Raw genomic sequence first — 27,361 nt, 5'->3', positions numbered from 1 at the left:
TTTCTTGCTCCTTTAAGGTGTAAACTTAGGTTTTATATTTGAGCCTTCTTTTGCTGTTTGACATAGGCCTGTATTGCAGTATAGTTCTGTTAGGACTGCTTTTGCTCCTTTTAAGGTTCTAAACTGTCCTAGTTTCATTTTCATTTGCTTCCATGTATGTTTTTATTCCTTCCTTTGCCTATTTAATCCATTCATTCTTTAGTAGGATGTTCTTTAGCCTCCATGTATTTGTTGTCTCTCCAAATATCTTCTTATGTTTGACTTCATGTGTCATAGCATTATGGTCGGAAAATATGCATTATATGATGTCATTCTTTTTGTATGTGTTGAGACCTGACTTGTGCCCCAGTATGGAATCTTTTCTGGAGAATGTTCCATATGCACTCAAAAGGAATGTGTGTTCTGCTGTTTTAGGATGAAATGTTGTGAATATATCTGTTAAGTTCCTCTGGTTCGGTGTGTCATTTAAAACCATTGTTTCCTTGTTGATTTTCTGGATAGATGATCTGTCCATTGCTGTAAAAGTGGGATGTTAAAGTCCCTTGCTACTATTGTATTTTTGTCAGTGAGTTCCTGTATGTTTGCTGTTAGGTGGAGTATATATTTGGGGGAGCCAGTTGAGGGCATAAACATTGACAGTTGTTAGATCTTATTGTTGAATAGGCCCGTCTATATGATACTGTGTTTTCATTGCTTGTTAACAACCTTTGGTTTAAAATCTAGTTTTTCAGGGGCACCTGGGTGGCTCAGTCCGTTGTGCGTCCAACTCTTGACTTCAGCTCAGGTCATGATCTCCTGCAGAACCTGTTTTGGATCTTCTGTCTCCCTGTCTCTGCCCCTCCCTTGCTTGTTCTCTCTCTCTCTCTCTCTCTCTCTCTCTCAAAAACAAATAAACATGAAAAAATTTAAAAAAAAAACCTAGTTTTTCTGACATAAGTATTGCTGCTCCAACTTTCTTTTGATATCCATTTCCATGAGAACCTTTCCTCCATTCCTTCATTTTCAGTCTGCAGGTGTCTTTATGTCTGAAATGAGTGATTCTTTTTTATGAGCGAGTATTATACCATTGTATTTATATATCATTGTTCCTTTATTGATTCATCAGTTAATGGACATTTGGGCTCTTTGTATAATTTGACTGCTGTTGACAGTGCTGCTGCAGAGATAGGAGTGCATGTATCCCTTCTATCAGTATTTTTGCTTCCTTTGGGTCAATACCTAGTACTGCGGTTGTTGGATCATAGGGTAGTTCTGTTTTTAATTTTTTCGAGGAACCTCTATTTTGGTCTCTGTAGTGGCTGCCCAAGTTTGTATTACCACCAGCAATGGGAGAGGGTTTCCCTTTCTCCACATCCTTGCCAATACCTGCTGTATCTTGTGTTGTTGATTTTAGCCATTGTGACAGATGTGAGGTGGTATCTCATTGTGGTTTTGATTTTTATTGCTCTGATGATGAGTGATGTTGAGCATCTTTACTTCTGTCTGTTGGCCATTTATATGTCTGCTTTGGGAAAATGTCTTTTCATGTTTCCTGATTTTTTAATTGGTTTGTTAATTTTGGTTTTGAGTTTTATAACTTCTTCATAGATTTTGAAAATTAACCCTTGAGCAGATATGTCATTTGCAAATATCTTCTTCTAATCCATAAATTGCCTGTTCATTTTGTTGATTATTCCCTTTGCTGTGCAGAGCCTTTTGTCTTCATGAAGTCCAGAGAGTTTCTTTTTCCTTTTGTTTCTCTTGTCTCAGAGATATATTTAGTTAGAAGTTGCTATGGCCAAGGTCAGAGAGGCTACAGTCTGTGTTATCTTCTTGGATTTTCATGGCTTCCAGTCTCATGTTCAGACCTTTCATCCGTTTTGAATTTATTTTTATGTATGGTGTAAGAAAGTGGTCTAATTTCATTTTTGACAACACTAGTTATTGAAGAGACAGGTATTTTTCCCCATTGGGTAGTATTTCCTGCCTTGTCAAAGATTAGTTGACCTTATAGTTGTGGGTTCATTTATGAGTTTTCTGTTCTCTTGATCTTAGTGTATGTTTTTGTGCCATCACCATACAGTCTTTATTGCCACAGCTTGGTAATATGACTGTAACTCAGCAATTTCAGTTCTCCCAGCTTTGCTTTTCTTTTTCAAGACTGCTTTTACTGTTTGCGGTCTTATGTGGTTCCATACATATTTTGGGATTGTTTAGTGTAGCCCTGTGAATAATGCTGTTGGTATTTTGATAAGAATTGCATTAAGTATAGATTACTGTGGTGGTATAGACATTTTAACAATATTCGTTTTCCAGTCCGTGAGCATGTAATGTGTCATTTCTTTGTGTCATTTTTAGTTTCTTTCAACAGTGTTTTCCAGTTTTCAGGGTACAGGTCTTTCACCTCCTTGGTTCGGTTTATTCCTGGGTATCTTACGACGTTTGATGTAATTGTAATGGGAGTTATTTCTTAATTTCCTTCTGTGTTGCTTTCATTATTGGTGTTTTGAAAAGCAACTGATTTCTGTGTGTTGATTTTGTATCCTGCAGTGTTACTGTATTTGTAAATCAGGTCTGGAGCATTTTGGTTTTGGTTTTTGGTTTTTGTTGTTGTTGTTGTTGTTTTGTTTTTTTTTTTTCATATAGTGTATCATGTTATCTGTAAATGGTGGAAGTTTTACTTATTACTTACTTATGGAATAACTTTATTTCTTTTTTTTAAATTTGATTGGTCTCACTAGAACTTTCAGTACTATGCTGAATAAAAGTGGATAGAGTAGATATCCTTGTCCTGTTCCTGGAGTTATGGGAAAAGCTGTCATATTTTCCCAGTTGAGATAGATAGCAGCTGTGGGTTTTTCATATTGGTCTTTATTATGTTGGGGTATGTCTCCTCTAAATCTACTTTGTTGAGGGTTTTTATCACTAGTGAATGCTGTAGTTTTTGAAAGGAGTCAGTCATATGGATCTTATCCATTCTCTTATTGATGTGATGTAGCACATTGTTTTGCAAATACTGAATCACCCTTGCAATGCCAGGAATAAATCCCCCTTGACTGTGGTAAATGATTTTTTTCAATGTGTTGTTGTATTTGGTTACCTCGTATTTTAAGGAAGATTTTTGCATCTGTGTCCGTAAGGGATATTGGTGTATAGTTCTCTTTTTCAGTGGCGTCTTTCTCTGGTTTTGTTTTCAGGAAAATACTGGCCTCATACAATGGATTTGGAAGTTTTCCTTCCTTCTATGGTTTTTGGCATAGTTTGAGAATAGGTTTGTACTCTTCACTCAGTTTTTGCTAGAATTTGCCAGTGAAGCCATTTGGTCCTGCACGTTTATTTGTTGGGAGATCTTTTATTGCTGATTCAGTTTCCTTGCAAGTTTTCTATGTCTTACTGTTCAACTTTTCTTAGTATATAAGTGTGGGTAGTTTATGTTTGTAGGAATTTATCCATATTATCTAGGTTGTACAATTTGTTGGCCTTTAGTTTTTCATAATAATTGTTTCATAATTGCGTGTGATTTCTGTGGTGGTGTTTCTTGTTTCTCGTTTCTAATTTTTAAAATTTTCTTTGTGGGAGTTCTTGCTTTCTCTGGTTGGTAAAGTCTGGCTAAAGGTTTGCTAGTTTTTTCAGAGAACCAACAACTCATTTAATTGATCTGATGTACGTTTTTTTCATTTCTGAATGCTTTAATTGTCTCATGTTTATTATTTTAGCTGGCTTCAGGCTTTACATTTTCCCCCCTCGTCCCTTTAGTTGTAAGGTTAATTTGTGCATTTGAGCTTTTTATTTCTTCTTGAGGTAGATCTGTTTTATAATATAATTCCCTCTTAGGACTGCCTTTTCTACATCCCAGAGGTTTTGAACTGTCATGTTTTCATTTTCATTTGTTTCCATGTATTTTTTTTAAAATTTCTTCTTTGATTTCATGGCTGACTAATTCATTGTTTAGTAGAGGGTCCTTTAATCTCCATGTATTTGTGGTCTTTCTGGATTTTTGTTTTGTGGTTGACTTTAAGTTTCATGAAAAGATGCATAGAATCATTTAACCTTTTTGTGTGTATTGAGGCTTGATTTGTGTCCTCATATGCAATTTATTCTGGGGACTGTTTCATGGGCACTTGAAAAGAATGTGCATTGTGCTGTTTTAGATTGAAATGTTCTAAAAGTATACATGTTAAGTCCATCTGGTCCAGTGTGTCATTCAAAGTCATTGTTTCTTTGTTAATTATCTGCTTAGATGATCTGTCCATTGATGTGGGCTGCTAAAGTCTCTTACTGTTGTTGTCTTGTTATCAGTGTATTCAGTTATGTTATTATTTTTTAACATTTGGGTTCTCGCAACTTGGCTTTAGTAAACTCCTGGAATGACACTGCTAGCGGATTAGGTGACAAGTATCTGTGGATCCCTGCCTCCTGTCTCTGTGCCTGTGCTGGAGAGCATGGAAGAAAAATGGGGCCTACCAGGTCCTTTGTCTTCAGTATTCCCCAGCATGTTCCAAAATCACTATCAACAGATCTTTCTGCTTCCCTAGTATTGTATAAACTGCCATTTTATGTGATCTCTCCAAGGGCCTTGTCCTTAAGGGCATTGACCAGCTATCACTCATCCCCTCAGTTCACCCAGTGCTGAGTCATCTGACCTCTATAGCTCCCGGCTCTAAGTCCCACTTGTATAAATTGACAGAATTCAGCCTGTCTGGTGTTTAAAGCCAAATGTTATGGGGTAAGTCCTCCCCATGTCAGCTCCCTGGTGTGAAGGCCTATTTCTCTACCCTCTGCACATGCAGCTCCATCCTACCTGCAGGCAGCCTCCTTCCATCTTTCTGACCTTCCTATCCTTTCAGATGCAGTTTTGTGTCTATATTTAGCCGTGGAGTTTGTTGTCCAGTCTTCAGGTCACTGTCTGCTTTATCGACTTGGATGTGGATGGCATCTAGTTGTAAATGTGGGATGAAGTGAGTTATGAGTCCTCCTATAGGGTCCTCCTACTCTGCCATCTTTAATGCTCCTCCGTAGAACAGTTTTTTGCTGAAGTGTTTGGGATTTTCTGTATGTAAGATCACATCATATACTTAAAATGACAGTTTGGCTTCCTTCTTCCTATTTTGATGCCTTTCTAAAATTTCTCTTAACTAATTGCTCTGGCTAGGTCTTCCAGTACTACATTGAAAGAGTGGTGAGTGTGGGCACCATTTTCTTGTTCCTGAACACAGAGAAAGAAACTTGGAGGAATTTTAATGTTGAATGTGAGCTCTGGTTTCTTCTAGATGGCCTTAATGAGATTGAGGCATATTCTTTCTACACTCAATTTGTTGAGGGTTCTTATCACAGTAAACTGTACTTAATATGCCAGATGCTTTTTCCGCATCTGCTGAAATGATCACACATGATTTTAATTTGTCATCCTATTTGTGTGTCACATTTATTGTTTCCTTATTTGGAACTGTCTTCACATTCCAAGGATAAATCTCACTGGTCATGGTGACTGATCCCTTAAATGTGTTGGTGAATTCAGTTTGCCAGGATTTTGTTGACAAATTTGGCAATATACGGAAATTGGCTTAAACTTTAATTATTATATACATGTTAGTATACATGTAAATACATATTTTTATATTTTTATTTTACTTGTTATTTATTATATACATGTAAGTATACATGTAAATACATATTTTTATATTTTTCTTTTATTTAAAATTAGTTCCTTTCTTTGACTTTAGATTACATTATGACATACATAAAACTGTTTATATTATTTATATTAGTATACTGTATAAATTAATTGGTTGACATCATTTTGGATTAAAATTATGGGGTTGCATATCAGCTTCATTAACTGGATATTCAGATGTCTCCGAAAGTTTGGGAAGTTCTCGGCCATTACTTCTTTATGCTTTGCACCCTCTCTGCGTCTCTGCTTCTTCTGGAACTCCCATTGCATTGATGAGCAGATTGTTTCTCTTAATGCTGTTCAATTTGTAAGGTCCAGGCTCTGAGCTGTCAGCACAGAGACTGATGCAGGGCTTGAACTTAACAGACTGCGAGATCCTGACGTGAGCACAGTCAGATGCTTAACCAATGAGCCACCCAGGAATTTTCCAATTCAGTTACTGAATATTTGAAATGGGAGTTTATTCTTAGTTCATTTTTAGCTTTTCTATCTCTGTGGTGACGGTCTTCTTTTCTTCATGCATTCTTTTGTTTTTGTTTTTCTTTAGTTTTTACATTTTTAACTCATTGATAAATGCTCATCGCACTAATTTTAAATTCTTTGCTATGTTGGTTTTATTCCTTTCAGTTTTGTTTTGGGGGATTACTTTTTTTTTTTTTTTTTTTTAGTTATTTTTTTTCAGACTATTACTTCTTTTTTTCCCAAATTATTATTTAAATTCCAGGTAGTTAACATACAGTGCATTATTGGTTGCAGGAATAGAATTCAGTGATTCACCACAACATGGTGCTCATCACAGTGAGTGCTCCTCACAGCAAGTGTCCTTCTTTTTTTTTTTTTTTTTTTCCCAACGTTTTTATTTTTTATTTTTGGGACAGAGAGAGACAGAGCATGAACGGGCGAGGGGCAGAGAGAGAGGGAGACACAGAATCGGAAACAGGCTCCAGGCTCTGAGCCATCAGCCCAGAGCCCGACGCGGGGCTCGAACTCCCGGACCGCGAGATCGTGACCTGGCTGAAGTCGGACGCTTAACCGACTGCGCCACCCAGGCGCCCCAAGTGTCCTTCTTAATACCCATCACCCATCTAACCCATTCCCCCCACCACCTCCCTCCATCACATTGCAGTCTGTACTATTTTTAAGAGTCTTTCATTGTTTGCTCCCTCCTTTTGTTTTCTTTTCTTTTTCCACTTCTATATGGTCATCTGTTTTGTTTCTTAAATTTCATATACGAATGCAATTATGTGGTTTTAATATTTCTGTATTTCATTTAACATAGTATGATCTACCTCCATCCGTGTCACTTGCAAATGACAAGACTTAATTATTTTTTATCACTGAGTAGAATTTCGTTGTACATATATCCCACATCTTCTATATTCTTCATTCATGGACATAGCTGAAGAGCTATTTCCATTGTTTGGGTATTGGTGATGTTACTGCTATAAAAATTGTGGTGCATGTACCCCTTTGAATCAGAATTTTTGTATCCTTTGCATTGTTAGATGGTGGTATAGTTCTATTTTTAACTTTTTTAGTGTTTGTTTATTTTTGAAAGACAGAAAGTGAGTGGGGGAGGGGCAGGGAAAGAGGGAGACACAGAATCCAAGGCAGGGTCCAAGCTCTGAGCTGTCATCACAGACCCCCAGTGTGGGGATTGAACCCATAGCAGTGAGATCATGACCTGAGCCGAAGTCAGATGTCCCAGCTGAGCTACACAGGTGTCCCTAATTTTAATTTTTTGAAGAGCTTCCATATTGCTTCCAGAGTGGCTGCACCAGGTTGCATTTCCACCTTCAGTGCAAGAGGGTTCCCCTTTGTCCACATCATCAACAGTATCTGTTTCCTGAATTGTTCATCTTAGCCATTCTGACAGGTGTTAGAAGGTGTCTCATTTTGGGGTTTGATTTGTATTTCCCTTGTGATGGGTGCCATTGAGCATCTTTTCATGTGTCTGTTAGCCATCTTTATCCAAAAAAAGATAACCAGATACCTTCTTCCAAAGAAGAGTTTAGTCTTCTTGTCCTCCACCCATTTCTTAATAGATTATATTCTTTTTTGGATGTTGAGCTCGATAAGTTCTTTATAGATAACCCTTTATCTGATATGTCATTTGCAAATATCCTCCCTTTCTGTAGGCTGCATTTTAGTTTTGTTGATTGTTTCCTACACTATGCAGTTTTCTATCTTGATGAAGTCCCGGTGGTTGCGTATTGCTTTTGTCTCCCTTGCCTCCAGAAATGTGTCTAGAAAGAAGTTGCTACAGCTGAGGTCAAAGAGGTGGCTGCTGCCTATGTTTTCCTCAAGAATTTTTATGGTTTCATGTCTCACATTTAGCTCTTTTATCCATTTGAAATTATATTTGTGTATAGTGTAAGAAAGTGGTACACTCATTCTTCTGCATCTTGCTTTCCCATTTGCCAGTACCGTGTGATACAGGGACTTTTTCCTTTGGATATCTTTCCTGCTTTGTCAAAAATTAGTTAACCGTACTGTGGTTGTGGGTCTGTTTCTCGGTTTTCTATTGTGTTTCATTTATCTGTGTGTGTGTTTGTGCCCGGACCTTAACTGTTCTGATGACGAAAGGTTTGTAATACAAGTTGAAGTCTAGATTGTGATGCCTTCACGTTTCTTTTCTTTTCTTTTTCCAGTTCTATGACTGTTTGGGGTCTTCTTTGGTACTGTACACATTTTAGGAATATTTGCTCTAGCTCGGTGAAAAGTCCTGGTTTTAGATGTATGTGTATATATATGTATGTGTTTATACACACACACACACACACACACACACAGTTATATTTATATTTATATTTATATTTATATTTATATTTATATTTATATTTATATTTATATTTATATTTATATTTATATTTATATTTATATTTATATTTATATTTATATTTATATAATATGTTTTTAAAATATATATATATTTAACATCTTAACAGTATTTTTGGTTCTCTTTCCTTTCCTTTTTATTTTTTAAATTTACATCCAAATTAGTTAGTGTATAGTGCAACAATGATTTCAGGAGTAGATCCCTAGTTCCCCTTACCTATTTAGCCCATCCCCCCTCCCCAAGCCCCTCCCCTAACCCTCAGTTTGTTCTCCTTATTTAGGAATCCCTTATGTTTACTCCCGCTCCCTGTTTTTATATTATTTTTGTTCCCCTTTCCTTATGTTCATCTGTTTTATCTCTTAAGAGCCCTCATACGAGTGAAGGCATGTGATTTTTGTCTTTCTCTGACTGACTAATTTCACTTAGCATAATACCCTCCAGTTCTAGCCACATAGTTGCAAATGGCAAGATTTCATTCTTTTTGATGGCAGTGTCATACCCCGTTTTATGTATATACCACATCTTCTTTATCCATTCATCCATCGATGGGCATTTGGGCTCTTTCCATACTTTGGCTGTTGTTACAGTGTGGCTGTAAACATGGGGGTGCATGTGTCTCTTCGAAACAGCACACCTGTATCCCTTGGGTAAATGCTTAGCAGTGCAATTGCTGGGTCATACAGTAGTTCTATGTTTAGTCTTTTAAGGAACCTCCATACTGCTTTCCAGAGTGGCTGCACCAGCTTGCATTCCTACCAACAATGCGAAAGTGATTCTCTTTCTCTGCTACCTCACCAACATCGGTTTTTGCCTGAATTGGTAACGTTACTATACTGGCAGGTGTAAGGTGGTATCTCATTGTGGTTTTGATTTGTATTTCCCTGATGATGAGTGATGTTGAGCATTTTTTCATGTGTTGGTTGGCCATCTGGATGTCTTCTTTGGAGAAGTGTCTACTCATGTCTACTCATGCCCATTTCTTCAGTGGATTATTTGATTTTTGGGTGTTGAGTTTGATAAGGTCTTTGTAGATTTTGGATACGAACCCTTTATCTGATATGTCATTTGCAAATATCTTCTCCCATTCTGTGGGTTGCCTTTTAGTTTTGCTGATGGTATCCTTCGCTTTGCAGAAGCTTTTTATTTTGATGAGGTGCCCGTGGTTCATTTTTGCTTTTGTGTCCCTTGCCTCTGGAGTTGCGTTGAGTAAGAAGTTGCTGCGGGCAAGATCAAAGAGGTTTTTTCCTGCTTTCTCCTCGAGGATTTTGATGGCTTCCTTTCTTCCATTGAGGTCTTTCATCCGTTTTGAGTTTATTTTTGTGTAGGATGTAACAAAATGGTCCAGGTTCATTCTGCTGCATGTCGCTGTCCCGTCTTCCCAGCACCACTTGCTGAAGAGACGCTCTTTATTCCATTGGATATTCTTTCCTGCTTTGTCAAAGATTAGTTGGCCATTCATTTGTGGGTCCATTTCTGGGTTCTCTTTTCTGTTCCATTGATCTGAGTGTCTGTTCTTGTGCCAGTACCATACTGTCTTGATGATTAGAGCTTTGTAGTATAGCCTGAAGTCTGGGATTGTGAGGCCTCCTGCTTTGGTTTTCTTTTTCAAGATTGCTTTGGCCATTTGGGGTATTTTCTGGTTCCATACAAATGTTAGGATTGTTTGTTCTAGCTCTGTGAAGAATGCTGGTGTTATTTTGATCGGGATTGCATTGATTATATAGATTGCTTTGGGTAGTATTGACATTTTAACAATATTTGTTCTTCCTATGGAGCATGGAATCTTTTCCATTTTGTGTGTGTGTGTGTGTGTGTGTGTGTGTGTGTGTGTGTGTGTGTCTTCAGTTTCTTTCATAAGCGTTCTATTGTTTTCAGTGTATAGATTTTCTACCTCTTTGGTTAACCGATTTATTCCTAGGTATTTTATGGGTTTTTGCGCAACTGTCAATGGGATCGATCCCTTCATGCCTCTTCCTGTCGCTTCATGCTTGTTGGATAGGAATGCAACCGATTTCTGTACATTGACTTTATATCCTGCAGCTTTGCTGAATTTATGAATCGATTCTAGCAGGTTTTTGGTGGAATCTTTTGGGTTTTCCATATAGAGTAGCATGTCGTCTGTGAAGAGTGAATTTTTGACCTCCTCCTGGCTGAATTGGAAGCCTCTTATTTCTTTGTGTTGTCTGATGGCAGAGGCTAAGACTTCCAATACTATGTTGAGTAACAGTGGTGAGAGTGGGCATCCCTGTCTTGTTCCTGACCTTAGGGGGAAAGCTCTCAGTTTTTCCCCATTGAGAATGATATTAGCGCTGGGTCGTTTATCCATGGTTTTTTTTTTTTTTTTTTTTTGATCTCGAGGTATGCTTTTTTTATCAAGAAAGGATGCTGATTTTGTCAGATGTTTTCTCTGAGTCTGTTGAGAGGATCGTATGGGTCTTGTCCTTTCTTTTATTGATGTGATGATTCGCATTATTTGTTTTGTGGATATTGAACCAGCTCTGCACCCCAGGTATAAATCCCACTTGGTTGTGGTGAATACTTTTTTTTAACGTATTGTTGAATCCAGTTGCCTACTATCTTGTTGAGGAGTTTTGCATCCATGTTCATACTTTTTAATGTATTCTTTTAATGTATTTAATGTATTTTTAATGTATTGTTGGCTAATACCTTGGTGAGGAATTTTGCGTCCATGTTCATCAGGGAAATTGGTCTATAGTTCTCCTTTTTAGTGGGGTCTCTGGTTTTGGAATCAAGGTAATGCTGACTCCATAGGAAGAGTTTGGAAGTTTTCCTTCCATTTCTATGTTTTGGAACAGCTTCAAGAGAATAGGTGTTCACTCTTCGTTAAATGTTTGGTTGAATTCCCCCGGAAAGCCATCTGGCCCTGGACTCTTGGTTTCGACAGAGTTTTTATTACTGATTCGATTTCCTTACTGGTAATGGGTGTGTTGAAATTTTCTATTTCTTCCTGTTTCAGTTTTGGTAGTGTATATGTTTCTAGGAATTTGTCCACGTCTTCCAGATTGCCCATTTTATTGGCATATAATTGCTCGTAATATTCGCTTATTATGGTTTTTATTTCTGCTGTGTTGGTTGTGATCTCTCTTCTTTCATTCTTGATTTTATTTATTTGGGTTCTTTTCTTTTTCTTCTTGATCAAACTGTCTAGTGGTTTATCAATTTTGTTACTTATGTCATAGAACTAGCTTCTGGTTTCATTGATCTGTTCTACTGAGGGTTTTTTTGCTGTTTTGTTTTGTGTTGTTTGTTGTTAGTTTTTGTTTTTGTTTTTGTTTTTTGTTTTTTTTTGTTTTTTTGTTTTTTTTTGGTTTCGAATGCATTGACTTCTGCTCTGATCTTTATTATTTCCTGTCTTCTGCTGGTTTTGGGTTTTATTTGCTGTTCATTTTCCAGCTCCTTGAGGCGTAAGGTTAGGTTGTGTCTCTGAGATCTTTCTTCCTTCTTTAGGAAGGCCTGGATTGCTGTATACTTTCTCCTTATGACCACCTTTGCTGCCTGCCAGAGGTTTTGGGTTGTGGTATTATCGTTTTCATTGACTTCCATATACTTTTTAATTGCCTCTTTAACTGCTGGGTTAGCCCATTCATTCTTTAGTAGGATGTTCTTCAGTCTCCAAGCATTTGTTACCTTTCCAAATTTTTTTCTTGTGGCTGATTTAGAGTGTCATAGCATTGTGGTCTGAAAATATGCATGGCATGATCTCGGTCTTTTTGTAGTTACTTAGGGTTGATTTTTGTCCTAGTATATGCTCTACCCTGGAGAATGTTCCAAGTGCACTGGAGAAGAATGTATATTCTGTTGCTTTAGGATGAAATGTTCTGAAGTCCATCTGGTCCAGTGTGTCATTCAAAGCCATTGTTTCCTTATTGATGTTTTGATTAGATGTTTTGTCCATTGCTGTGATTGCGGTGTTGAAGTCTCCTCCTGTTCTGGTATTATTATGATGAGTGTCTTTATGTTTGTGATCAGTTAATTTATGTATTTGTGTGTTGCCACATTTGGGGCATAAATGTTTAGAATTGCTAGGTCTTCTTGGTGGATAGGCCCCTTGACTATGATATAATGCCCTTCTGCATCTCTTCATACAGGATTTATTTTAAAGTCTAGATTGTCTGAGAAGTGTGGCTACTCCGGCTTTCTTTTGTTGAACATTAGCATGATAGATGGTTCTCCATCCCCTTATTTTCATTCTGAAGGTGTCTTTAGGTCTAAAGTGGGTCTCTTGTAAACAGCACATAGATGGATCTTGTTTTCTTATCTATTCTTGTATCCCGTGTCTTCTGATTGGAGCATTGAGTGCATTGACGTTTACAGTGACTACTGAAGGATACGAAATTATTGTCATTGTGTTTCTTGTAGAGTTGGAGTTTCTGGTGGTGTTCTCTGGTCCATTCTAGTCTTTGTTGGTTTTGGTCCTTTTTTTTTTTTCATCCTTTCTTCCCTCAGAGAGTCCCCCTTAAAATTTATTGCAGGGATGTTTTAGTGGTCACAAACTGTAATTTTTGTTTGCCTGGGAAACTTTTTCTCTCTCCTTCTATTTTGAATGACAGCCTTGCTGGATAAAGAATTCTTGGCTGCATATTTTTCTGATTCAACACATTGAATATATCCTGCCACTCCTTTCTGGCCTGCCAAGTTTCTGTGGATAGGTTTGCTGCAAACCTGATCTGTCTTCCCTTGTAGTTTAGGGACTTTTTTTTTTTTCCCTTGCTGCTTTCATGATTCTCTCCTTGCCTGAGAGAGAATCTCCTCCTTTGTCTCTCCTTGTGAATTTGACTATGATATGCCTTGTTGAGGGTCATTTTTTGTTGAATCTAATGGGGGTCCTCTGTGCTTTCTGGATTTTGATGTCTGTGTCTTTCCCCAGGTTAGGAAAGTTTTCTGCTATGATTTGCTCACCTAACCCTTCTACCCCTATTTCTCTCTCTTCCTCTTCTGGGACCCGTATGGTTCTGATGTTGTTCCTTTTTAATGAGTCACCAATTTCTCTAATTCTTCAATCGTGCTCTTTTGCCCTAATCTCCCTTTTTTTCTGCTTCATTATTCTCCATAAGTTTGTCATCTGTATCTGTGATTCTGTGTTTTGCGTTGTCCATCCTTGACGCCACAGCATCCATCTGTGATTGCAGCTCAGTTATAGCATTTTTTATTTCATTCTATTTTTTGCTTCTTTTATCTCTGCAGAAAGGATTTCTAATCTGTTTTTGACTCCAGCCAGTATTCTTATTACCGTGATTCTAAATTCTGGTTCAGACATCTTGCTTGTATCGGTTGGTTAAATCCCTGGCTGTCGTTTCTTCGTGCTCTTTCTTTTGGGGTGAATTCCTGCTGAATTCTGTGGTTCAGGTTTTTCAGATGGATGTGTCAATCCTCCCATCAGTTTTCTAGGTGTGCAGAATGGTTTAGTGTTGGTCTGATTGTATTTCATGGAGTCGAGATACACAAAACACTTCCATGCTGTCCCCATTCCTGGTTATATTTTAGTAGGGATTACATTAACTGTATAGATTGCTTTGAAATTTTAACCATGTTTGTTCTCCAGTTCATGAGCATGGAATGTTTTTCAAATTCTTTGTGTCATCCTCCATTTTTTCATCAGAGCTGTGTAGTTTTCAGAGTACAGGTCTTTTACCTCCTTAGGTACAATTATTCGTAGGTGTGTTATGTATGGTTTTGGTGCATTGTAAATGGGATCAATTCTTGGATTTCTTTTTCAGCTCCTTCACTGATGGTGTGGAGGAATGCAGCAGACTTCTGCATGTTTATTTTATATCCTGTGACTTTGCTGAATCGTATATTAGCTCTGCCATTTGGTGGAGACCTTTGGGTTTTCAACATAAAGTATCGTGTTGTCTTCATATAGTGAAAATTTGAATTCTTCCTTGCCAATTTGGATGCCTTTTATTTCTTTCTGTTGTCTTGTTGCTGAAGCTAAGATTTCTGTACTATGTGAAATAGTAATGGTGGGATGGATATCGTTGTGTTTTTCCTAGCTGTACAGCAAAAGTTGGCAGTTTTTCCCCATTGAGGATGATATTAACTGTGGGTCCTTTGTATACAGCCTTTATGATGTTGAAGTATGTTCCACCTGTCACTACTTTGTTGAGGGTTTTTATCACAAAAGAATGCTGTATTTTGTCTAATGGTTTTTCTGCATCTGTTGACAGGATAATATGGTTCTTTTCCTTTCTTCCGTTAATGTGGTGTATCACGTTCGTTGATTTGCAGATATTGAACCAGCCCAGTAATTCGTGTTCAATAACTCTTGTAATGTGCTGTTGGATTTTATTTGGTAACATCCTGTTGAGAATTGTTGCATCCATGTTCATCAGGGATCCTGGCCTGTAATTCTCCTTGATGGTGGGGTCTTTGTCATTTTTGGAACCAAGGTAATGCTGGCTTCAGAGAATGAGTTTAAAAGTTTCCCTTCCATTTCTGTTTCTGTTTTTTGGTTTTGGTTTTCTGGAACAGTTTGAGAAGAGTTGGTATTAAGTCTTCTTTAAATGTCTGGTAGAGGGGCGCCTGGGTGGCGCAGTCGGTTAAGCGTCCGACTTCAGCCAGGTCACGATCTCGCGGTCCGTGAGTTCGAGCCCCGCGTCAGGCTCTGGGCTGATGGCTCGGAGCCTGGAGCCTGTTTCCGACTCTATGTCTCCCTCTCTCTCTGCCCCTCCCCCGTTCATGCTCTGTCTCTCTCTGTCCCAAAAATAAATAAAAAAACGTTGAAAAAAAAAATTTAAAAAAAAAAAAAAATAAATAAATGTCTGGTAGAGTTTCCCTGGGAAGGCATTTGGCCCAGGACTCTTGTTTATTGAGAGATTTTTGATCGCTAATTCACTTTATTTGTTGATTTTGGGTCTGTTAAAAGTTTCTATCTCTTCCTGTTTCAGTTTTGCTAGTTTATGTGTTTCTAGGAATTTTTCCATGTGTTCCAGATTGCCCAGTCCAATGGCATATAATTTTTCATAATATTCTCTTATAATTGTAGTTTTGTGGTGTTGGTTGCGATTTCTCTCTTTTCATTCATGATTTTATTTATTTGGGTCCTATCTTGTTTCTATTTAAGTGGCTAGGGACTTATCGATTCCGTTAATTCTTTCAGAAAACCAGCTCTTAGTGTCCTTCATCTGTTCTGTGATTCTTTCTGTTTGTTTCTATATTGTTTATATCTGCTCAGATAGTTATTATTTCCCACCTTCTGTTGGCTTTAGGCTTTATTTGCTGCTCCTTTTCTAGCAACTTTAGAAAAGGTTAGGTTGTATCCATGGGACCTTTCTCGCTTCTTGAGATAGACCTGAATGAATTGCAATGTGCTTCCCCGTTATGACTGCCTTGGCGGCATCCCAAATTTTGGATTGTTGTTTTTTCATTTTCACTTCTGTTTCCTTTTTAATTTCCTCTTTAATTTCCTGGTTAACCGAGTCATTCCTTAGTAGGATGATACCTTAAGGTCCAGATAATTGAGGACTTTTCCAAAGTTTTTATTTGGTTGATTTTGAGTTTTATAATGTTGTGGTTTGAAAATATGATATTGCATCTAAGATCTTAATGTTTTGGTACTCGTTGGGGGCTGATTTGTGACCCAGGATGTGGTCCGTTCAGGAGAATGTTCGTATGTGCCTTAAAAAATGTGCGTTTTGATACTTCAGGAAGAAATGTTCTGAATATATTTGTTAAGTCCATTTGGTCCAGTGTGTCATTCAGCGCTGTTATTTCCTAGTTGATAGTTGATTTTCTGCTTGGAAGACTGTGATTTCCTGTTACCCCCAGAGTATGCCTGCAGCATACTAATACCTAAGCTGTGGTGTTTGCCTCTTTTTAGTACCTTCCAACTGTACTTCCACACTGACAGTCTTTTTGGTACTCTAATTCAGATGAAACATACACCGCTCCCTCATTTACCCTCCAGACAGCCACAATACTAGATGTATGGCTTACACTTTTGTTTTATCCCACAGAAGGAGCTCTGTTCCCACAGAAGTTGCATCATGGCATGCTGGCTAGTAGCAGAGGAATTTGGAAAATGTCATGAGTTTTCCTACCCGTTTTTCTGGTCTCTTTATTCTCCACTAACTCATGTGTTGTATCTTCTGTACTGTATAGTTCTTACAAAGGTATCTTGTTTTGAATGTTGTTATGTCCATGTGTCTAATTGGTGGTCTGAATATCCCTAGTCTGTCATCTCTCTGATGTATCTTTAATATTTCAAGTTGTATTTAGATTCAATTTTTGACCCACTGTGTGCTCTGTGCTGGAAGATATTCCAGTGCCATTGGAAAGAATCTATCATCTACTCCTTGATGACTCATCTCTGCATCTTTTGGTTTTGTTGATATATTGCATTCTTTTTTTGTTGTTGTTGTGTATGTGTGTGTGTGTTCTACTTCTTTAGTAGTCTTTTATCGAATTGTTCTATATATTATTGAAAGCAGAGTATTGATGGGTCCCTTTGTAATTTTAGGATTATGTATTTTGTGGCTCTTGGTTATGTGTGTATTTTCATTTTTATATAGTTTTAATGGCTTTGCCTGTTATTAATAGATAATGTTTTCTGTTGCTAGTTGTAATTTTTTATGTAAACTCCGTTCTGTAGGATGTAGTGTAGTTAGTCACCCAAGTTTGCCTATATTATCAGCATGAAATACCTTTTTCCATTATTTCCTTCAACCTACATTTCTTCAGAAAGAGTGTTTTATATACATCATTGATGGATGATTTCTTCAATGCATCTGTCAGTCTCTGCTGTCTGTTGAAGAGTTTATTATACTTACATATACATTATTTATAGCATGGTTTTGAAAATATAAATTGTTGTCAAGTTGGCTAACATACAGTGTGTACAGTGTGCTCTTGGTTTTGGGGGATAGATTCCCTTGGTTCATCACTTACATATAACACCCAGTACTCATCCCAACAAGTGCCCTCCTCGGTGCCCAGCCCATCACCCATTCCCCCCTGGCCATTAACTCTTAGTTTCTTCTCTGTATTTAAGAGTTTCTTACGGTTTGCCTCCCTCCCTTTCTGTTTATAACTATTTTTGCTCTTCCCTTCCCCCCTTGCCCCCCTTCCCCCTTTCAAGTTCCACCTATGAGTGAAAACATCTGGTATCTGTCTTTCTCTGACTGACACATTACACTTAGCATAATACCCTTCAGTTCCATCCTTGTTGCTGCAAAAGGCAGGATTTCATCCTTTCTCGTTGCCAAGTAGTGTGCCATTGTATATATAAACCAAATCTTCTTTGTCCACTCATCAGTTGATGGACATTTAGGCCCTTTCCATAATTTGGCTATTGTTGAAAGAACTGCTGTAAACATTGGAGTACATGTGCCCCTATGAATCAACACTTCTGTATCCTCCAGATTAATTCCTAGTAGTGCTATTGTTGGGTCGTGGTAGTTCTATTTTTAATTGTTTGAGGAACCTCCACACTGTTTTCCAGAGCAGCTGCACCAATTTGCATTACCACCAACAACAGTGCAAGAGGGTTCCTGTTTCTCCACATCCTCACCAGCATTTATAGTTTCCTCATTTGTTCATTTTAGCCACTCTGACCAGCGTGAGGTGGTATCTCTGTGTGGTTTTGATTTGCATTTCCCTGATGATGGGGGACACTAAGCATCTTTTCATGCTTCTGTTGGCCATGTTGGTGTCTTCTTTGAAAAAGTGTCTGGTCATGTCTACTGCCAGTTTCGGCACTGGATTATTTGTTTTTCATGCGTTGAGTTTGGTAAAGTTCCTCATAGATTTTGGATACTAATCTTTTATCCTGTACATCATTTGCAAGCATCTTTTCCCATTCCGTTAGTTGCCTTTTGGTTTTGTTAATTGTTTCCTTTTCGGTGCAGAAACTTTTTATCTTGATGATGTCCCAGTAGTCCTTTTTGCTTTTAATTCCCTTGCCTTTGGAAATGTATGGAGCAAAAAATTGCTGTGGCTGAGGTCAAAGAGCTTGTTGTCTCTAAGGCAAACTCTCTAAGGTTTTGATGGTTTTATTTCTCATATTTAGGTCTTTCAACCATTTTTAGTTTATTTTTGTGTATGATGTAAGAAAGTGGTCCAGTTTCATTCTTCTGCATATTGCTGTCTAGTTCTCCGAGCACCATTTGCTAAAGAACTGTCTTTTTTCCATTGGATACTCTCCCCTGCTTTGTCAAAGGATAGTTGGTCCTACATTTGTAGGTCCACTTCTGGAGTCTCTGTTCTACTCCATTGATCGATGTGTCTGTTTTTGTGCCAATACTGTACTATGTTGATGATTACAGCTTTGTAGTAGAGGCTGAAGTCTGGGATTTTTGTGCCTCCCACTTTGGTTTTCTTTTTTAACATTACTTTGGGTATTTGGAGTTTTTGTGGTTCCGTAAAAGTTTTAGGATTGTTTGTCCTAGCTTTGATAAGAATGCCAGTGTAATTTTGATTGAGATTTCATTGAATGTGTAGATTGCTGTGGGCAGTATTAAAATTTTAACAATATTGTTTTCTTCCAATCCACGAGCATGGAATATTTTTCCATCTCTTTGTGTCTTTTTCAGTTTCCTTTATAGGTTTTCAGTAGTTTTCAGCATACATATTTTTTACATCTTTGGTTAGGCTTATTTTTATGCATCTTATGGATCTTGGTACAATTGTAAATGGGATCAATTTTTTTATTTTTTCTGTCGCTTCATTACTGGCATTGTATAGAAGTGCAAATGATTTCTGTACATTTTTATACCCTGCGATTTTTCTGAATTCATGTATCAGTTCTAGCAGCTTTTTGGTAGAGTCTTCCAGGTTTTCCATGTCGAGTTATCATGTCATCTGCAAAAGTGAAACTTTGACTCCTTTTTCTCCAATTTTGATGCCTTTTATTTCATTTTGTTGTCTGATTGCTGATGCTAGGACTTCCAAAACTATGTTAAACAACAGTAGTGAGAGTGTACATCCATGTACTCCTGATCTCAGGGGAGAAGCTGTCAGTTTTTCCCCACTGTGAGGATGACACTAGTTATGGGGTTTCATATATGGCTTGTATGATGGCTTTTATGATGAAACCCGACTTTCTTGAGGGTTTTTGTTAAGAAAGTATGCTGCATTTGGTCAGATGCTTTTTTTGGATCTATTGGTAAGATCATATGGTTATTATCGTTTCTTTTATTAATGTCATGTGTCACATTGATTGATTGGCAAATGTTGAACGAGTCCTGTAGCCCAGGAATGAATTCCACTTGATCATGGCAAATGATTCTTTTTATATGCTGTTGAATTTGATTTGCTGGTATCTTGTTGAGAATTTTTGCATCTGTGTTCATCAGGGATATTAGCCTGTAGTTTTCCTTTTTTTGTAGGGTCTCTGTCGGGTTGGGGAATAAGGTAATGCTGGCTTCATAGAATGAGTCCAGAAATTTTCCTTCTGTTTCTGTTTTTTGGACACCTTGAGAAGAATAGGTATTAAATGTGCTTTAAATATCTGCTAGATTTCTCCAGGGAAATCATCTGGTCCAGGATTTGTATTTGTTGGGAGGTTTTTGATAACTGATTCAATTTCTTCACTGTTCACATTTTCTACTTCTTCCCGTTTGAGTTTTTGTAGTATGTGGGTGTCTAGGAATTTGTCCATTTCTTCCAGAGTGTCCGGTTTTTTTGGCATATAATTTTTTATAGTATTCTCTGATAACTGCTTGTATTCCTGAGGGGTTGGTTGCGATAAATCCATTTTCTTTCATGGTTTTATCTATTTGGATCCTCTCTCTTTTTGAGAGGTCTGGATAGCGGTTTATCAATTTTGTTTTGTTGTGTTTTTAATCTGCTCTTAATTTGGTTAAGAAATTAAGATGATCTGGGGTTTTTGTTTTGTTTTGTTTTGTTTTTGAGTTCTATATTGTTTACTTCTGCTCTGATCTTTATTATTTCTCTTCTTCTGTTGGATTTAGGGTTTCTTTGTTGTTCTGCTTCTAGTTCCCGTATGTGTGCTGTTAGATTTTGTATTTGGGTTTTTATTATTTCTTGAAATAGGTCTGGATTGCGGTGTATTTTCCTCTTAGGACTGCATTGCTACATCCCAAAGCATTTGAACTGTTAATTTTCATTTTCATTTGTTTCCATATTTAAAGATATTTCTTCTTTAAATGTCCATTTGACCCATTCATTCTTTAGCAGGATGTTCTTTAATCTCCACGCATGTGGGGGTTTTTCCAAACTTTATGCTGTGGTTGATTCCAAGTTTCATAGCATTGTGATCTGAAATGTGCTGGTATGATAATCAATTCTCTTATATTTATTGAGGGCCGTTTGTGACCCATTATGTGAACTATCTTGGAGAATGTTCCCTGTGCACTTGAGAAGAACGTATATTCTGCTGCTTTGGGATGAAAAGTTCTGACTGTATCTGTGAAGTACATCTGGTCCAGTGTATCCTTCAGGGCCATTGTTTCTTTATTGATTGTCTGGCTAGATGATCTGTCCCTTGTTGTAAGTGGAGTGTTAAAATCCCCTGCAGTTACCACATTGTTACCAATACGATTGCTTAAGTTTGTGATTAGTTGTTTCATATATTCGTGTGCTTCTGAATTCAGTGCTTAAACATTTATAATTGTCCGTCCTTGACCCCTTAATTATAATATAATGTGTTTCCTCATTTCTTGCTACAATCTTTAGTTAAAACCTAGTTTTTCTGATATAAGTATGATTACTCCAGCTTTCCTTTGTCTTCCAGTAGCATGACAGATGGTTCTCCATCCCCCGCTTTCAATCTGAAGGTGTCCTCAGGTTTAAAATGTAGACCGCAAATAGATGGGTCTTGTAGACCGCAAAAGGATGGGTCTTCTTTTTTTATCCATTCTGATACTTTATGTCTTCTGTTTGGAGCATTTAGTCCATTTACATTAAGTGTTGTTTTTGAAAGATATGGATTTAAAGTCACTGTTATTTGTAGGTTTCATGCTTGTAGTGATGTCTCTATTCCTTTGTGGTCTTTGCACCTTTGCACTCACAGTCCTCTTGTAGGGCTGGTTAATTGGTGATGAACTCCTTCAGTTTTTGTTTGTCTGGGAAAACCTTTATATCTCCCTCTATTCTGAATGACAGGTTTGCTGGATAAAGGGTTTTTGGCTGCATAGTTTTCTTGTTCATCACATTGACTATGTCGTGCCACTCCCTTCTGGGCTAGAAAGTTGTAATAGATAGGTCTGTTGCTACCCTTATGTGTTTATCCTTGTAGGTTAAGGCCCATCTGTTCCTAGCTGCTTTCAGTTTTCTCTCTTTGTTGAATTTTGACAGTTTCACTATAATATGTCCTACAGAAAATTGATTCTTATTCTATCCGAGGGGAGTTTTCTGCACCTCCTGCATTTCAGTGTGTGTCCCCTTCCCCGTATTGGGGAGTTTCTCAGTAATGATTTGTTCAAGCACACCTTCGGCCCCTTTCTCTCTCTCTTCTTCTGGAACTCCTGTGATGCGGTTATCATTATGTTTCATTGAATCACTTAGTTCTCTAATTCTTCCCTGGTGGTTGAGAATTTTTTTTATCTCTGTATTTCTCAGTTTCATCTTTTTCCATAATTTTATCTTCCATTTCACTTATTCTCCCTTTGTCTCTTAGTCACTACCTCTAGATTATTTTGCACCTTATTTACAGCATTTTTAATTCATTATGTCTATTTTTTAGTGCCTTCATCTCTGCAGCAATGGGTGTCTAGTGTCTTCTATGCATTTTTCAAGCCCGGAGATTAATCTTACAATTGTTACTGTAAATTGTTGTTCAATTATATTGTTTATATCTGTTTTGATAAATTGTTTAGCTATCACTTCTTCCTGGAATTTCTTTTGAGGAGAATTCTTCCGTTTCATCATTCGGCTAGTTTTCTGTCTCTTATGTGGTTGAAAAACTTGTTACGTGCTCTGCACTTGTGAGCGCTACGATATTATAGAAGGATTATACCGTGCCGAGAGCCTGGCCCTGCATGACATGTTTTTTGGAGAGTGTTACTTGCTGTCTGTTGTGGTGACTTTAGTTGCTTTGTCTCCCTTCTCACAGTGATGTTTTGGACCTTCCACCAGGTTTTCTTTGCTTTGTTCCTTGAAGTAGCCCTGGAAAGGAAAACAAACAAAAAGAAACATAAAGCAATAACAAACAAAAACAAAAAAGAAACAAAGCAAAAGCATGAAAACAAAGCATAAACAAAAACAAAACACTATAAACACTAGCTGCAACGAAATAACACTAGCTAAACTAAATGGGCAGTGTTGATGGCATAGGCCTTATCCCATACAAAGAGAGAAGTGACAGGGGCAGGAGAAAAGAAAAAATAAACAAAATTGACCAGACAGAGAAATTTAATTATTGCTTGTTAAGGAATCTTGCCAATTTGATGTTTACTTTCTGTGCATTTTGTGTCTTCTGTTTCACAGTTTCTCCCTTATTGTTTCATTTTGTGTTTAACTGAATTCATTTTGTGCTTTGAATTCTTTCTCACACAACGTTTTATCTACATCTTTTATTTTCCTAAGTGTTCTTTTGGAAATAGAAATGAGTATCTTAGGGGCACCTGGGTGGCTCGGTCAGTTAGGTGTACAAGTCTCTTTTGCGCCTCAAGTCATGAACTCTCAACAGTTCACACACTGAGTCCTGTGTGGCTGTCTGTAGAGCCTGCCAGAGATTCTGTCTCTCCCTTTCTTTCTGTCTGTCCCCTCTCTTGCATGGTCCCCGTCTTAAAATAAGTAAATAAACTTTATAAGAAATTAGTATCTTAACCTTACAAAGTGCAGTAGTTCAAATTAACAGGAACTGAGATCTGATATTACCCCAAAATTTTAGTCCTGTATTTTAGTCCTGTATTTATGTTATTACAAAAGTTATCTTCATATATTGCGTGGCCAATATCATATATAGAATATGTATGTATATACATAATATGTAAATATAAATGTAGTATTTGTAATATGTACTTTTATGATATATTTGTATATTTTATGATATGTTTATAAAACTATGTCTCAATATGTAAATGTAGTAAATACATAGTATGAAAATTATTGCAAAAAGCATATATAATATACCATGTAATATATAATAATGTAGAAATGTATATGTAATGTATGTGAAATATGTGTATATGTAATAAATGTAACTCTGTGTGTATGTTATGCATGTGTTTATGCTGTATATAGTACATTATGTACAGTTGTGGATATACTTGTAATGTATATTATGATAAATATTGCTTTCTTCAGTGAATCATGTAGGAAATAGAGGAGTTCCAAACCAAAAATATAATACTGCTGGGTTTATATTTACCTACGTAGCCTCCTTTATCAGAGTTCCTTATTTCTTCTTAGACCTTTGATATACCATCTGTTAAGCTTGAAAAGTCTTCCTTTGTCATTTCTTGTAGGACAGAGCTAGCTGAATCCAGCCCCTCACCATTTTTGGTCTTACTGTCTCTTTCATTTTTGAAATACTTTTTATGAATATAGATTTTGTATTTGAGGTTTTTCCCTTCTATTAGTTATATTGTCCCACTGTCCCTGTTTTTTGGAGATCTCAGTAATATTATTGAGTGGTCTTTTATGAACAAATCATGTTTATCTAGGTGTTTTGAAAATTGTCTTTAGACATTTTTATTATAATGTGGTGCAGTGTAGAACTGCTTGAATTTAACCTATTTGGAGTAAATTCAGCTTCTTGCATGTGTAGGTTATTGTGTGCCATGTAATATGTGAAGTATTATTTCTTCCCATTTGTCACTATTTTATCTCTGAGATTCGTTAATTATACATTGGCACACTTAACCCATGTCCGGAGGTGTTACAGTTTCTGCTTATTTTTCTTCATTGTTTTTCTTTGTGATTGTCACATTGGATGCTTTTATTTGATTGGTTTTCATGATTATGTATAAGAGAGTGGGTGTAAAGTCATTTTTGTAAGCCTAATGTCTACACTCCCTCCCAAAGAGTTTCTGTTAATTTCTTTTTCTTATAAATTGCCATATTTCCGTACTTTCTACAGCTGTCTTACAGCTGTTGTTAAAAATGGCAATTTTCCATTTAAATAAAAATAGTATTCCTTTTTTGTGATATCTCTGAAGTATCTATTACTGTAGTTTAGACCAGTGCTAGTTATTTTATATTTTACTAATAAATGGTAACTCTAGAAAGAAGATATTCTCTCTACCCAGCCTTTGTTGTTGCCTCTTGTGAGCTGAAGCTGTCCGCTTGTTTTGTGATTTTCCTACCATTTTTTCAGAGTATATTTTCTCTGGTGTGTGGTAATGAAGGCTCCTTTGAATTATCTCAGTAGGTACTGGTAACTGACAGATTTTCTGAAACCCTTGAAAAGAGAAAAATACACACACATACAGACACAGATAGGATAAGGAGAAAGAAAAAAGAAGGAAAAAGAAAAGCTTACATTGGTCTTTTAAAATTGGTTCTGTGTTAGGTAATTTTTTTTTTTTTACTCTCAGTTACGATAATGTTTTCTTACTGGCTTTTCTGTTTTGCTTTCACTGAGCCTGAATTTAAAGAGGTGATAATGTAAGGTTTTGACCCAATTTTTTCTTAACATGCTTTCTGACTTGGGCTTATGAGTGACCTTACTAGGCCATCCTAGTGAGCCTACTAGATTTCCCTAACTTGCCTGTGCTTTTCATGTTTCTTATTCCTGAATATTCCACTTTCTGGCTTTACCTCCTAGTCTGTCGGCATGTATAATTTTTGCCCCAACGGTTATTTGTGTTTCAGACAGGAAAAGTGTACTTATTTGTCTGTGAATGTTTTTGGCAAGCTTTCTTTTTATTTTTTTTTAATTTTTTTTTTCCCAACGTTTGTTTATTTTTGGGACAGAGAGAGACAGAGCATGAACGGGGGAGGGGCGGAGAGAGAGGGAGACACAGAATCGGAAACAGGCTCCAGGCTCTGAGCCATCAGCTCAGAGCCTGACGCGGGGCTCGAACTCACGGACCGCGAGATCGTGACCTGGCTGAGGTCGGACGCTTAACCGACTGCGCCACCCAGGCGCCCCTTGGCAAGCTTTCTTTGTATGGATGTTCACACTGATAAGAGTTGAGTCAGTTACTCTAGGTTACCTAAATCCAGTCCAAACATGATTCCTTGGGAACCAGGAACTCCCTGTAGAAGCACAAACAGTCATGTACAGGATTTCTTTTGAACAGGAAAATGGGTAAAATTTGACTGAGGTAAAATAGCACATGTACTATATTCTGGTTAAATATTCACTTGGTTGATAAGAACCTTTGGCTATCTCTTAGAACTTTGATGAGGCATATTCTTGACACTTTCACAAGATTTATCAGTGTTTATTTCAGGGAAAAGGACTCTTGTAGTTCCCTGCTTGGTGGTGTTCTCCAATGCCACCTATAATTGGTTGTTTTAAATATTTTACAGAATGTGGAACTGCTTTCACTAATAAACTTCAAGGAATGTTTAAAGATATGGAGCTTTCCAAAGATATCATGATTCAGTTAAAACAGGTATTCCTAGCCTAAAAGATTTTTTAATGTAGTATAAAGTTCTTGAATGGTTTGGTTCCCTTAAGATTTATACTTACGTTAGAGACCTATTAAAGGAAGTTTAAGTAAGACTCCACTTTTTTGTGTTTTTTGAAAGAAAGTTCATACTTTTATAACCTTCCCACCACATATTTAAAGAACTATATACAACATATTTTGAGTAACCATTTTTATTTTTTTTTACTCTTACTTGGCTTTCCATTGCTTTGCTGTGTACATTTTAGGTTCAGTATTTGTGACTCTGTGTGTATCTTTTTCATAATTTTCTTCAGATCGTTTGAGGTAAGATGGATTTTTTAAAAAAATACAGTGGAAGCTTAATTCTATGTTTAATTAATTGAGGCAACCAGACTGCACGTTCTTGGTTCTTTTCAAGCATTTTATTAAAATAAAATGTCTGTTTCATTTAAATGCAGGTTGTGTTTTCAATGAGTAATTTATTATTCAGATTAATTTTAGTAATGCATTTCTAACATAGAGTTATAGCTATGTAAGAGTTTTAAAATTCTAACATTCATTACATCACTACGTTTTTGCAGTATATGAAGAACCAAAATATACCAGGAAACATTGATTTAACTGTGAACATTCTGACGATGAGTTTTTGGCCAGCCTACATCCCTAAGGAGATCCACTTACCCCCGGATGTAAGAAATTCACTGTTTACATTATTATATTATATAGTAGATTAATTTTCATGTACCTTTTAATCTTTTTTAATTTTTTTGTAAAAATTTTTAATGTTTATTATCTTTGAGAGAGAGACAGAGACAGAGGCAGAGCATGAGTAGGGGAGGGGCAGAGAGAGAGACACAGAATCCGAAGCAGGCTCCAGGCTCTGAGCTGTCAGCACAGAGCCCAATGCTTGGCTCGACCTCACGAACCATGAGATCAGGACCCTGGCCAAAGTCGACACTTAACTGACTGAGACACCCAGGCACCCCGGCCTTTAATCTTTAATAAGTCTTTAGGCCATACTGTACGTTCATATAAACGTCTCCTTACTGTTCTCTGTTTTGAAATGTAGTCATACAGTTTTTTAGGGGGGCACACAGGTAAAATAGTTCAGTGTTAAATAATTCAGTAGTATAAATAGTCTTTTTCATAGTTTAAATAGTCTGTCTTTTTCATGTAGTCAGTTGTAGATTTTGAATCGACCAGCCTGGCTTCCTTTTGCTTTTATGCTTTGCATTTACTGGTATTGACTTCTATTTCTCTTACTGTGTATCAGTAAAGACTCTTACTCATGTATCACATAAACACATGGTAGAAAAAGTCATCAACAAATCACTCAGTATCTATTGATTGCTCCACTTAGTAATCATGGAAACCCCTCTCCAGCTG

General features: G+C 37.0%; 1 protein-coding gene across 5 annotated transcripts in view; it reads left to right on the top strand.

Annotated features, from left to right (window-relative positions):
- The window catches only part of LOC147571150 (cullin-4B-like), a 139,201-nt gene that overhangs the window by 56,192 nt on the left and 55,648 nt on the right, over positions 1-27,361 (top strand). For 3 of the 5 annotated variants that reach the window (XM_086696561.1, XM_086696560.1, XM_086696557.1), the window contains 2 exons: positions 25,893-25,978; positions 26,557-26,664. In XM_086696561.1, the coding sequence (XP_086552687.1) occupies positions 25,893-25,978; positions 26,557-26,664 (194 nt within the window). The remainder of the gene's footprint in view (positions 1-25,892; positions 25,979-26,556; positions 26,665-27,361) is intronic. The other 2 variants (XM_086696558.1, XM_086696559.1) reach the window with 2 other exon arrangements.

This window comes from Puma concolor, unplaced genomic scaffold (genome assembly GCF_028749965.1).
Source record: "Puma concolor isolate L17-30 unplaced genomic scaffold, mPumCon1.1.hap2 unalloc_scaffold_5, whole genome shotgun sequence".
In the NCBI taxonomy this organism is placed as follows: Eukaryota; Metazoa; Chordata; class Mammalia; order Carnivora; family Felidae; genus Puma; species Puma concolor.
This window is presented reverse-complemented; position numbering and strand designations above follow the sequence as displayed.